Genomic DNA, 12,811 nt, shown 5'->3' with positions numbered 1-12,811 from the left:
ATTAAAAGTGATGAAATAATCATCATATTTATAAATTTATCTTTCTTTATTTTTATTTAAAAAATAATTTTATTTTTAATATAAATATCTTTAATTGTTTCAAGTATAATATGTTAATAAAAGAAAGCGTTATTTTTACCGAAAAACATTAAGGGTATTTTTGGCATTGTCGAAATGAGGTGATGTAGATTTTTAAAATTAAGTTTCAATCAACCTTTTAATCGAAATAACCCTTCGACCAAAGCAACCAATCCTCTCCTTCTCAAAACCTTGCTGTCTGTCTCTGGGTCGAAGGTACCCCGGTAACTGCTTACACAAAAACATTCAATCTCCAAAGGTCTGAGTCTCGGTCGATCTCTGAGTTCAAGGTACTGTCCCAATCTCTATTCCCTATTCACTCAATCTGACTTTCACGTTAAATTCAATCGAAATAGTGAAATGAAAGAAATATTTGAATCGAACAATTTTCACCATCTTCACCATCTAGGGTTCGAGAATACAGAAGATTACACTTTACCTAAAACTCATAAGTTTTTTGGCTTAGTTGATCTGAGTTCTTGAATTTTATTTTTTTTTATTTTTTTATTTTTTGCATTTTTGGCAGCAAAGAAAGTGAGATAGATAAGATGGTAATCAAAATGTGGGTTTCTTTTATTTTTTCTTCATTTTCTTGTTAACCAAACACAGGGTCGGTTTCCACTCTGAGTGCTTTTATAAGTTGGATTATGCCATTGCTGGAAGTTTGCCGTGGAACTATTGCCCAGTTGGATTACAGCTCAGACTGAAATTTTTGTTAGATTAACTCTCTTTGCTGTTTGGAAATGTTTCTCTCTCTTTTATAGACTGAAACTTTTGTTAGATTAATTATCTTTGCTGTTTGGAAATGTTTCTCTCATAGTTTGGAAATGTTTCTCTTATAGTTTGGAAATGTTTCGCTCTCTCTTTTATAGCCTGAAATTTTTGTTAGATTAACTATCTTTGCTGTTTGGAAATGTTTCTCTCTCTCTTTTATAGCCTGAAATTTTTGTTAGATTAACCATCTTTTGCTGTTTGGAAATGTTTCTCTCTCTCTCTTTTATAGCCTGAAATTTTTGTTAGATTGACTATCTTTGCTGTTTGGAAATGTTTCTCTCTCTTTTCTTATTATTATTATTGGATACAGAGAAAAAATGAAGTGATTAAAATTTTCGATTGTAAAATTTTCACCAACAATGATTTGAATCATAAAATTTTCACCATTGAACGATTTGGGAATAGAGAAACATGCCACTTTACTTAAAATTCACACTGCTGAGGGCCTTTTTCTTTTTTCTTTTTAATCATCAAAAGATGAGGAAGAAGTTGGTTTCTTTTATTGCTCTGTTTTTTTGGAAACCAAATAGAGGGCTAGGGTTTCTCTTTGAATGCCTTTAACCCTTCAATGCTATTGTTGAAAATTTTGTATTCTAGGATTTCATTTTGGACTATAGATGAAGCTAGAAATTTTATAAAATTAATTAGCTGGAAACTTTATCTTGTACAATTGCATATTAAAAATATTTGGCTTGAATAAACATTCACTAGTTATACCATGGAAGCATTAACGGTACCTACCATGCTATGAATGAATCCCAATGTAAATGGAAGCCTTTGGAAGAAAAGGAAGAGCAATCAACATCAAATAATAAATAATAATAAAAAATGAAAAAAAAAAACTCTTAAAAAAAGAAAAAGAATTACTTTAAACTGCAAAATAAATAAGCCTCAGCCTGGGCCCAATGGTAAGGTCTAGTGCTTGGATGTGTGGAAGAGGTGCACGGTCTTGGTTTGATTCCTGCCAATAGGAATCCCTGGATATCCCAGGGCCAGTTGTGGTGGGCATTGCCAGTCACCCTGTGCAGAAAAATATTTGATCTTCTTTTGTTAGTTACGATATCCAGAAGGTTTAGTTTGGTCTTATTTAATAATTAGAAAGTTTTTACTTGTTTGAGTTGGAATTTCTAAATTGGAAAGTCGCCTGCTTCTTCCTTTTTTGCCTCTTTGTGCAGTCTCATGTATGCGATCAGCTTCATTAAAACCTACATCTTTATCCCAAATTGTAATCCCACTTTTTATTTCCACTTCCTTGACACTAAAACCTCTTCTTATTCTTCTTTTTTTTCCCTTGGTGCTATGCACAGTCTCATTCACACAGCCAGACATACTAAAACCTTCCCTTTGATTGCAAACACTAAACTCCATTTAATCCCCATCAACTGGACACTAAAGTTATGTTTGGTTCCTGAAAAGTACTAAGGAAAGAAAAAAATGTTAAGGATAATAATTGTCTTGTATTTGGTTTTATTATGGAAAATCCAAAGGAAAGTTAAATATAATTAAAGTTATTAAGAAACATATATTTTTAACTTGTCCCGCCCGTGCCCTTCGATCAGGTGCATGCAGTGCTAGTGTCGCATAGGAATGCAAAGCTTATAAAATATATATATAAATTATTTAATCTTTATATGGAAGATTTAAATAAGTTTAAAAAAGTTTGAAGTATTATATAAAAATAATTTATTGACTTTAAATCTATTTTTTATTTTTCTTCACTTTTTCTTTAATTCTACTTTTCCTCTCTATTTTCTTTCTTTGTAATTTTTGCAAAAATTTTTAGGAGCCAAACATAACCTAAATCTCAACATTTTGTTGCTATCCAGAAATTCCAACAAGCTTCTCCTCTTCCATTTTAGCCCATAAAACGCTTCAAAGCCCAACCAATCTAATCTTTGGTCCATTCATAAACTCTAATTTCATAACACTGCATCTTTGCATCCATTGCTATCCTGAAATACAACCTCTTTCTTCTCATTTTGGCCCATAAGTCACTTTAAATCACAATCAAATAATCTTTCTTCCATCCATAAACTCTAATTGTTCTCCTTCATAAACTATAAAAGGCAAAGCTGTAGCCTACTGCTATTTGATTGTAGGCAGCTACTTTAATGGTTGCCCTGCTTCATGTAAGTGGTGATGTTTCCATGTGGGTATCTGTTTCTGATTTGCACTAAAGCTAGACAAGTTTTTTCTGATAAAGATTATTCTCTATTCTTGATTCTTTTATTTGTTCCCTAACCATGGAACATATCCCTTCACTTGTCATCAAAACTCATGACAGTCAATCAAACAGGAACTACTTTAACCAAGTTCTCTCATTTCTTACCTGTATACTTAGTATAAGTTGATCCTTTTCAGTTTAAAATGCTAGCTTAACTACAGCATGTGGTTATTTTCTGACGTTTGTCCTCCTACAAGAATTCATTTTCACTTTTTTGGCAGGTGCATCAGCTCCACATGGAATCTCCAGCACAGAATGAGTATGCCTTATTTGAGCAAAAGGTGAAGCGAGCAGTTTACATTGACAACATCTCACCACAGGTCACTGATGCGGTTCTAAAAACTGCACTCAATCAGTTTGGGACAGTTGTCAGCATTCATTTCATCCCCAATTATGTGGAACCTTCGAAGATCCCACGGTGTGCATTGGTTGAGATGGCAAAACAAAGTGAGGCTGAAGCCATTATTTCAGACATGAACAATTATCCTTTCATGATGTCTGGGATGCCAAGGCCTGCACGAGCACGACCTGCAGAGGTGGAGATGTTTGATGATCGCCCAATAAAGCCTGGTAGGAGGATACAGTGCCGATGGCTAGACAAAGAGGACCCTGACTTTGAGGTAGCCAAGAAGCTAAAGCAGCTGGTGCGTAAACATGCTTCAGAAGCTTCTTTCATGCTCAAGGTAAACTGGAGTGTTCCTTCCATATCTATCACCTTTTCTCAATTTGATAAACTCCTTTTCTGTTAATACAGTACCTATTCTTTTGCAGAATCAACTAGAGGAAGAAGAGAAGCTTGCAAAGCAGCAAGCAGAGGTCCTCAAAACAAATTACAAGAAGTACGAGATGATAGATAGTGTCCTAGCTGATGGAGCTGCTCGTCGTTTAGCACGACACTACAATTTCAATGTGTCAGATGATTGATATATTTTTCTGGTTTATGATGGTAAAACTCTCTCTATCTCATTCATCAGTGTCAAACGAATAGATTACTGGACTAAGCTTCTTGTTTTGTTCATAACTAACATAACTATAGGTGCTATACTTGCTATACTTGCAAAGGACTATTAGGAAGTAATTTTGGACAAAAGCAGCCTATTTTTTCACAGTTTCTATTTGACTTAAGAGTTGCTCATGAAGGAGATCAGATATTGTTCTCAGCCTATTCCAAAACCATAGATTCACTTAAACCCAAAACTCCAGCTATTTCATGGTGTTTACATCTGCCCATGTGTAGAGTTGCTTCAATTCGGTTGTGTTATGAATAATTTTGATTGCCTGTTTATTTTTTATTTTTATGAAAAACAAACATTTTATTACCATGAAATAGTGAATACAAAGAAGGATCAGAAATCCTTCCCCTAAACACAACTAGTGCATGACTTTTGATAAACAACGAGAAACTATTTACTCAAGATATTGGTTGACTTGTTCTTCAGTTTTGTTTTTTCATTTCCCCTTTCTCCCTTCCCCCTTTCTTTACTAAGATGGCAATGTTGCATAACCCTAGTTTATCATAACTACAATTAGCTGTCATTTCCATTTGGAATGTAATCAAGCATGATAGTTAGGAAAATCAACATGTCCTGATCTTTATTGCTTAATTATATTGAATTTGATTTGGAGTGTATGAACTCAAAGTGGAGCTCCTAATGGATGAAATCAGTTGGGCTTTGGTTGAGTAGGTTGGCAGTTTAACACTTATTTTATATGAATTAGACTCTAAACTTGTATTTATTTGGGCAGGAAGTGTTTTAGGGTTTTAGTAGGGTAAATTACACTCTTCTCCCTTGAATTTTAGTTTAGTTATGCGACCTTGATTATGGTTTCAAAATTATATCCATGCTCCTTTCACACCATTGTGCATTCTTGAAGGAGGAAAAAAAAAAAAAGGAATGTTGTTGCTTTGCCATACAAGGTTTTAGGAATTTGGGACTTTTGGATTTTTTAGGATTTGTTCTTGAAAACAATTTTCTGTTTTTTAGAACAGAAAATAATTTTTTGCCTAAAAGCCCGGTTGATAAATCTTTGATTTAAAAGTCTTTTGATAATTTATTTTGAAAACATGTGGTTTTTTAGAACAAATTTGAGGTATTTGTAGACTTTTTTTTATTAAGTATGTTGCCAAACAATTGAAAATATGGTAAGTATTTTGAAAACTTTTGGATTATATGTAAGTGTATGGTACCTTCATTGATGTTCTTAGTCGGAATTTTGTCCTTGAAAGACAAAGTCATTCATGGATATTATTTGGGGTTTCATGCATATAGTTCTTTTTTCATTCACAAGGACTTTGGTTCTCAAAATGAAGATATATCTCTAACCCTTCATTGGCTAATGGTTAAGTGATGTACAAATTCTTTCCATTGAATATTTATCAATGTTTTTAGAATCGAACTAATCATTGAATCGGAAAATCTACTGATTTATGATTCATTGGTGGGATTGATGGTTAAATAAGTTATAAATATATAATTTATATATTATTAAAATTAAAAATAAAATTTGTTACAAGAAAATAAAAGTGATAAATTTTATTGAAATTTCGACAACATTTCGACAACATTGCCTTTATTTGTTGAGTTTTTTCATATATTAGAAATTTAATTTAAAATAAAATTTTATTAATTATTTTTAATTAAGAATTTATTTTAAAATCATAAATTTATTTTCAAATGAATCAAATCAGAGATTAAAAATCGCGAATTTGAAAAATAAGAAATTTAAAATCATCCAAATGAAAGGGGAGGGGACTTAGTGGGGTTGGTGTTGCCGTTGGTGTTGGTGTCAATCGTGGGTGTGGGTGTGATTTTGGATGGCGTGATGTTGGAAGGGTTGCTGTTGCTAGGGTTGGAGGCTGCTGGTCGGAGGTGGAGCAATGAGATGGGATTTGGACATTAAATGGTGTTAGTTTTACTGCAAAATGACATAGTTTCGAATGAATAAAGAAAAAAAAAAAAGAGTATTATTCTTGAAAAATCGTTTGATTCATCGGTTCAAACGGTTCGAAGTAGAATATATGTATTATTAATGTTTTATTATTTATCGAAGTTTCAATTAAAATTGTTATAGAAATTTTGTTGGTTTGATCGATTGTTTTTTATTTTTATTTTTTATAAAATTCAATCACCGATATCTCATTTCAATATTTCATCTTTTTTTACACTTATCCTCTTTGGACATTTAGTTTTAACCTTGAAAACCCCGATAGTTGTTTTAGAAACTAGAGATTAACTCATGAAAGAAGAAGAAAAAGAAGTTAATTTGTCATATCAGGCTTTTGGGAATTTAGTGTTCATAACAAGTTTATGGTAGGGTTCTTGGAAGGAACCTTCATTGTGGTTCAAAAGGACAAGCTTGGAACAAACATATTTTGTCTTTTAAACCCATGGTAGGTAACAAATTATGTTGAGTGGAGTTGATGTAATTTTAGAAACTACATGGGAGATTTATGTAATTAAGTAAAATTGGGGAAAGAAAGTGTAATTTTTGATAAATTTTTAAAGGGGAAGCTAATATAATTTTTTAAATCATATGGGAGATCCTTGTAATTAAACTAACTATCTTTTATACAAGAAAATTGAAGGAAATAAAAAAAAAAAAGTCAAGAAAAATAAAAATATATTTAAAATTAGTAAATTATTAATACATGCTTCGAGATTCATGTATTTCTCTTTTTTCATATAAAGATTAAATAATTTGAAAATCCATCGATTTTTAACAATTTTAATTATATCTGATTTGATATTATATTTTTCATGATAAACCAAATATATTAGAAAAAAAAAAGATAATGACTTTTAAAATTATTTAAAAAATTAAGGTATTATCTCAAATTTTAAAATTAATTTTTTACTTTTTATATAAAAATGATTATATTTGACATAAAAGTTACTATTAATTTTTATTTTTTAAAATAAAAATTGAAAGAATATCCAAACAAGCACTTAAAGTAATCATTAATTTTGTTTGTGTATACATGATTTTGTTGATAATGGTGAAGACATTGCCGTAACTTTAGCACGAGATATTGTGCATGTACCTTACAATGGCCATTGATCATGATTTTGCCCTACTTTTTACTTTGAAAAAGAGGATTCAAACTACTGTTCAAAAGGAAAATTAGGGTTAGGGTTTTATTTTTTAATTTTAGCTTAGATAAAGAAAAGATTATTGTAATTTTTTATACGGCTGATTTAGGGTTGGAGTTGGGTTTTATATTTCGAAATAAATAAAGGATAAATGATATATTTCATAGTATAAACTCTTTATTCATAAGTCACTTGAAATGTAGGTGTTAGTTAAGTTCACGATTTTGTTTCATTCATCTTGGATTAAGACTAGACATACCTTTTTGTGATTTATATTGTCTATGAATATCAAAGTTGTTGCAAAATCAACTTAGGATAACATAAAGTAAATATTATGAAGTAGGATATTTGGTTGAGACACGAGCATAATTGAGTGATGTATAAACTCTGCTTGAAATATTATCAAGAAGAGTGATTGTTAGATTATTTAATTAAGTTAACATGTTTGTTCTATTCAACGTGGATTAGGATTTTACATATTTTATGTAATGTATACTGCTTCTGAAAACTCAAGGTTATTGCAAAATCAAATTTGAGATAATACATGTAAGTATTGTTGAATTACATGAATGCTAATAATGTTTAAAAAACATAAAGAGGAAATAAGAGAAATTAGACATGAAAATTAATTTAAAAAATGAATTTTTGAAAGAGCTTGTTCAAGTGCCCTTGAGGGCTACTCAAACACCTAGACACTCCTAAAATGGTAGTAAATGAAACAATATTTGCCTAAGTGATACGATCCACACCATGAAATTGAGAAACTTGTGAATCAAGAATGACTCCAAGATCGTCTAGAAACAGATTTGTAGGAAAACCATGACCTGTTGCTTATATGGAAGCAAGAATCTTAGTATAATGAAGACCATAATCAAGTATGGAAGAATTGATTGATAAGTCGAAGGAGAACACCATAGAAATCTTTCTGATAAGTCCACATTCCATCACTCATATACCCATTTCCAACATACATTCCACTATTTGACAAAATAAATTTGTTTGACTCAAACACTAACCGAAATCCATGATTACTCAGCAATGAACCAGGCACCAAGTTCTTATGGATTTCAAGTACATATAAAACATTAGTTAGAATCAACTCCTTCTTGGAAGTCATATTCAAGATTACTTTGCCTTGACCTTTGATCTCAGAGGTGGCAGAGTTCCCCATGAACATCTTTTCCCCATTCTCAATTAGTTAAAAAATGGAGAACATTTTCTTATCAGAGCATACATGACAAGTAGCACCAGTATCAATCCACCATTCTTTTGGGTCACCTCAGAGACTACGGTTGTGAGGTCAATGTCAACGTCTTTAGTGATGTCATGGATCACATTAGCTTCCTTGGGTTTGTTTTTTTTTGGGCAATCTACAATCAACATATTTGTGACCTTGCTTTCCACAATTGAAGCACTTTCCTTGAAACTTCACCTTCTTGGAGATCCCTCATTTAGGTCCTAACTTAGATCATTTCCATTTGTTGGTGTTCTTTACTTGGAACTTTGACCATGTTTCACAAAATTAGCCTTGGCCTCATTCAGAGTGTTTGCTATTTTCTTTTCAAATCCTCTATTATATTCTTTAATGTTAAGTCTAATAATCACATCCTCGATGATCATTTCATTTCTTTTGTGTTTAAGGTAATTCTTAAAATCTTTCCAAGCCAGGAGCTGTTTCTCAATTATAGCTGCCACTTGGAAAGTTTCACTAAAAAACATTCCCTCGGCATGTATCTCATGCAAGATTACTTGAAGTTCCTAGACTTGACTTACCATAGTCTTGGAATCTACCATTTTATAGTCAAGGAAGCGGCCCACGATGAATTTCTTAGTCACGACATCTTTAGTTTTAGAGATTCCCATAGCTCATTAGATGTTTCTTGTCAGAGTAAACATTGTACAAAGAATCAACTAACTCATTCATGACATAATTTCTACATAGGAAGTCAAAATGTTTCCAAGCATCCACAACACTGATGACTTGGATATCGAGCTCATTTTTTATAAGCATTGGAGCATCATCATTCAAGAATCTTACAAGATTCAAAGTGATAAGATAGAATAACATCTTTTGTTGCCATTTTTTAAAATTAAGTCCACCGAACTTCTCTGGTTTTTCTTCAAGTGATATAGAGATAGGTACAACAATAGGTAGCGTCGGCACTCGTGCCACAATAGGGGTTACCATTTGGGTCAATTCAGTCACAACAACGTAGTTGGATTCAGTTGCTATTTTCCTGAAATACCTAAGAAAATGTGTTAATTTTTTTTTTCCAAAATTAATAACGCCAATTTTCTTAGAATAATTAAAAACCACTCTACAAAGTATTCCCAGAAAAGATTGGTGGGATGTTAATAGCCCATACCAAGATCAGTCTCCTTAGACAGAATATTCAGTTCCCAATAAATATGGAGGAGGGGTCACAAAAGGGCCCGCTTAAAATCCAAATTCCTTAGACATAACTTATCAGTATCGTAATTTCCAATTTCCATAAGAAAATTGGTGCAAACCTCATAGGGAAAACAAAGTAAGTAGATTTATTTTCCTAGTAGGTCTTCTTATATGATTTAACACAATCATGTGTTATAGCCCAATGATACACACAATGAACGGTGAGGAGGTAAACTTGTCATTGCAATAAGGAATATTTTTGTTTGAACAAATTATTATTATTAATATTCTCTGAAAAAAAAAAAAAAACACTTTGTCTATTTGTTTACTTGAAAAACCTTTGAATAACAATTTTATTTTTTTTCAAAAAAAAAAACAATAAAATTTTTCCTTTCCTTCTCACGAAATTATTCTTTTTTTTTTCTTTTTCTTTTTGAAAAAAAAAAAAAACAGTCACAAAATTATCTTTTTTTTTTCTTTTTTCCTTTTTGGAAAAGATTAGTCATGAATTTTTTTTTTCTTTTTCTTTTTCCCAAAACAACAAACCATTTTGTTTGTTTGTTTTCCCGAAATTTGAACAATTTTTTTTTCTCAAAAAATAATTTTTTTTTTCCTTTCGGAAAAAACTTGAAGGGCTCATTCCTAAATAATTTTTTTCCTTATTCTTCTTCCCAACCATGAAAAGATCCATGTGGTTTTTTTTTCCTTTATTGTTTGCAAAGAATTTGTTTTAAGACTATAAACCATATTTGGTTAATCCATCAAACAAGGAAAATGAAGAAATAGGGAAAACAAAAATAAATAAATAAATAAATAGAAAATGAAGAAAAGACAAAAACGAATCTTGTAAAGCCACAATCTCCTTAAAACAAATTTGTCTTCTCCATTGGTACTTTGAGAATTGTAAGGCGTCTGTCTCCTAGGATAAAACGGTTTTCGAGTGGCAGCAATAGCACCTTACAGCCACTCCCGACGAACTGAACTGGGTCTATCACAACAGAATAAGGAAATGAAGATTTGATGATTTCGATGACATAATTCAAAAACTTATCCCCTAAAGAGAGTTTGAGTATCTCTTTAAATAGACTTATAAATGGGAGAAAAAGATTGTTAACCTTCAAGAAGCCAAAACATTTTGGCTTCTTGAGGCTTTTAGGAATTTGTTAAAATGGTTAAATGTATTCACCCATTTAATGTATTCATAGGTTAAATTCATTCAATCAATCATAGTATTTACTCAATTTTCCAACAAATTATGCTTTCCAAAATAAAAATAAAGCATAATATTGGTTGGTAGTCATTATAGTGCATGTGTGCAACTAATGCTAAAGTTACAACAAGGTCATCACCATTCATCAAGGATGTCTTTAGAAGTCTTGTGTTATAACCACTATTGATAAGAAAGAAAGAAAAAGAAAAATGGTAGAACTAACATTTATATTAGATTTGTAATCAAAATTATTTTGTAAACATAGTTTTTCATTTGAAGGGGATTTTGAATAATAAATGTGTAGCAAATAATGTTTGGCAAGTTTATCTGTTGCCTCTAAAATATGATTTTCATTTTTGTTTAACAAAATTCAATGTAAAAATATCCATTATTTTGAGCAAGTTAGGTATGTTTTATATTATTGTATTTTTGCTACCGCTCATTTGAGAAGAAACTATTTATATTGAGTAATAGAGTTTTAGGTTGTTTGATAATTGTTTTCGAGAATAGTTTTCTAAAACACGTTTAACAATCAAAAACAGTTTTTTTTTTGTTCTTACATACAAATATGTTTCTAGATGATCTTATAGTCATTCTTGATCCACATGTTTCTCAATTTCATGGTGTGGATTGTATCAGTTGATATTAGAGCTTAAAACTAGTTGCAAGTTTGTCTATTTTTTTATTTGAAATAAAAAAACGAAATTGAAAAAAAAGAGTTGTGATTTAATTCTTGTAATTCTTGTTTAAATTTTGCATTTTTATGTTTTTTTTTTTTTTTTCTGTATATTCGAATTTCTTGCTCCAAACAAACCCTAAATGCATAGGCTCAAAATAATTGATTCTTTTGTACGAATTTTGAAACCCCTTAAATTCGTGACATAGTCTTGTTTTGCTAAGCCCTTAAATCCGAATTTCTCTTGATGAGTCCTTGGTGAATTGTTGTTGAAAATCTTGATATTTATTTGATTAGTTTGATAAGAACCTATAGAGGATTACTATGAGTGGAAAATGGCAAGAATGGTGAGCACATAAGAGGGCAAAATCCTAAATGATTTTGTGTGAAAACATGAGTGAAAGTTAAGTGGATCATTCTTTGAGTGAAACACGTGAGAGAGTGTGTGAAGTTTTTTTTTTTTTTTTTTCTAACTTTATTTTTGCAGCAAACATGTTAGACAACTAGGACAAAAATACTTTCAGGAATGCATCAGAAGAGGTTGATCTAAAGTTTCTCACGGAAACTTTAATGGGTGAGATGAGAAGAGTGTTGAGAGTGGAAATAGAGCAGACTCATGAACGGATAGATCAGGTAAAGAATGCACGTGTGGAGTAACCACAAAACACTCCAATATGCGTAGGAGACAAAGAGTTCAACCTAGGGCAGTAAGAGTTGAAGATGAAAAGTATTATGGGGGCAGTTTTGATGAAGAAGATGACCGAGATTCAATTATTGGCAATAAGAGATATAGAGGGCAGATTAGAGAGGCTAGGATTCAAGAATATAATAACTTGGGTAGTATTAAGATGAAGATTCCGCCGTTTCAAGGCAAAAACGATCCTGAAGCTTACCTTGAGTAGGAGAAGAATGTAGAATTAGTATTTTATTGTCACAATAATTCCGAGCTTAAAAAGGTAAAACTTGCAACCATTGAATTTTTTCAATTATGTGATTATTTGGTTGGATTAAGTAGTATTAAACAAAAGAAGAAATAGAGAGTGTCCAATAGAAATGAGGGATGAGATGAAAATTATGATAAGGAGACGGTTTGTTCCAAGCCATTATTACTGTGAGTTGTACCAAAAATTGCAAAGTCTTACACAAGGTAATTGAAGTGTGAAGGATTATTACAAGGAAATGGAAATAACTATAATCTGAGCAAATATAGATGATGACCAAGAGGCTACTATGGCTAGATTCTTAGTTGGTTTGAACCAGGAAATTGCTAATTTGGTGGAATTGCAACATTATGTGGAGTTGGAATATATGGTGCACATGGCTATCAAAATTGAGAACCAACTCAAGAGGAGGGGTAATAGTACAA

The 12,811-nt window shown here is 31.5% G+C and overlaps 1 protein-coding gene across 1 annotated transcript; it reads left to right on the top strand.

The window, feature by feature from the left end:
• Positions 1–238: 238 nt before the first annotated feature.
• LOC117917628 lies at positions 239–4,361 on the top strand. The gene is made up of 3 exons (XM_034833964.1): positions 239–368; positions 3,298–3,759; positions 3,848–4,361. The coding sequence occupies exons 2-3, from the start codon at positions 3,313–3,315 to the stop codon at positions 3,998–4,000; spliced, it is 600 nt and encodes a 199-aa protein (XP_034689855.1). The 5' UTR covers positions 239–368; positions 3,298–3,312; the 3' UTR covers positions 4,001–4,361.
• Positions 4,362–12,811: the final 8,450 nt, after the last annotated feature.

This window comes from Vitis riparia, chromosome 7 (assembly GCF_004353265.1).
Source record: "Vitis riparia cultivar Riparia Gloire de Montpellier isolate 1030 chromosome 7, EGFV_Vit.rip_1.0, whole genome shotgun sequence".
Classification (NCBI taxonomy): Eukaryota; Viridiplantae; Streptophyta; class Magnoliopsida; order Vitales; family Vitaceae; genus Vitis; species Vitis riparia.
The sequence above is the reverse complement of the archived record's forward strand: the minus strand, read 5'-3'. Positions and strand labels throughout refer to the sequence as shown.

What these genes read in the sequence shown, in the direction of transcription:
- LOC117917628 (XM_034833964.1), top strand. Translation starts at nt 3,313, where the DNA reads ATGGAATCTCCAGCACAGAATGAGTATGCCTTATTTGAGCAAAAGGTG. An exon ending in AAGCTTCTTTCATGCTCAAG is followed by an intron (nt 3,760 to 3,847) that starts GTAAACTGGAGT and finishes ATTCTTTTGCAG; the next exon opens with AATCAACTAGAGGAAGAAGA.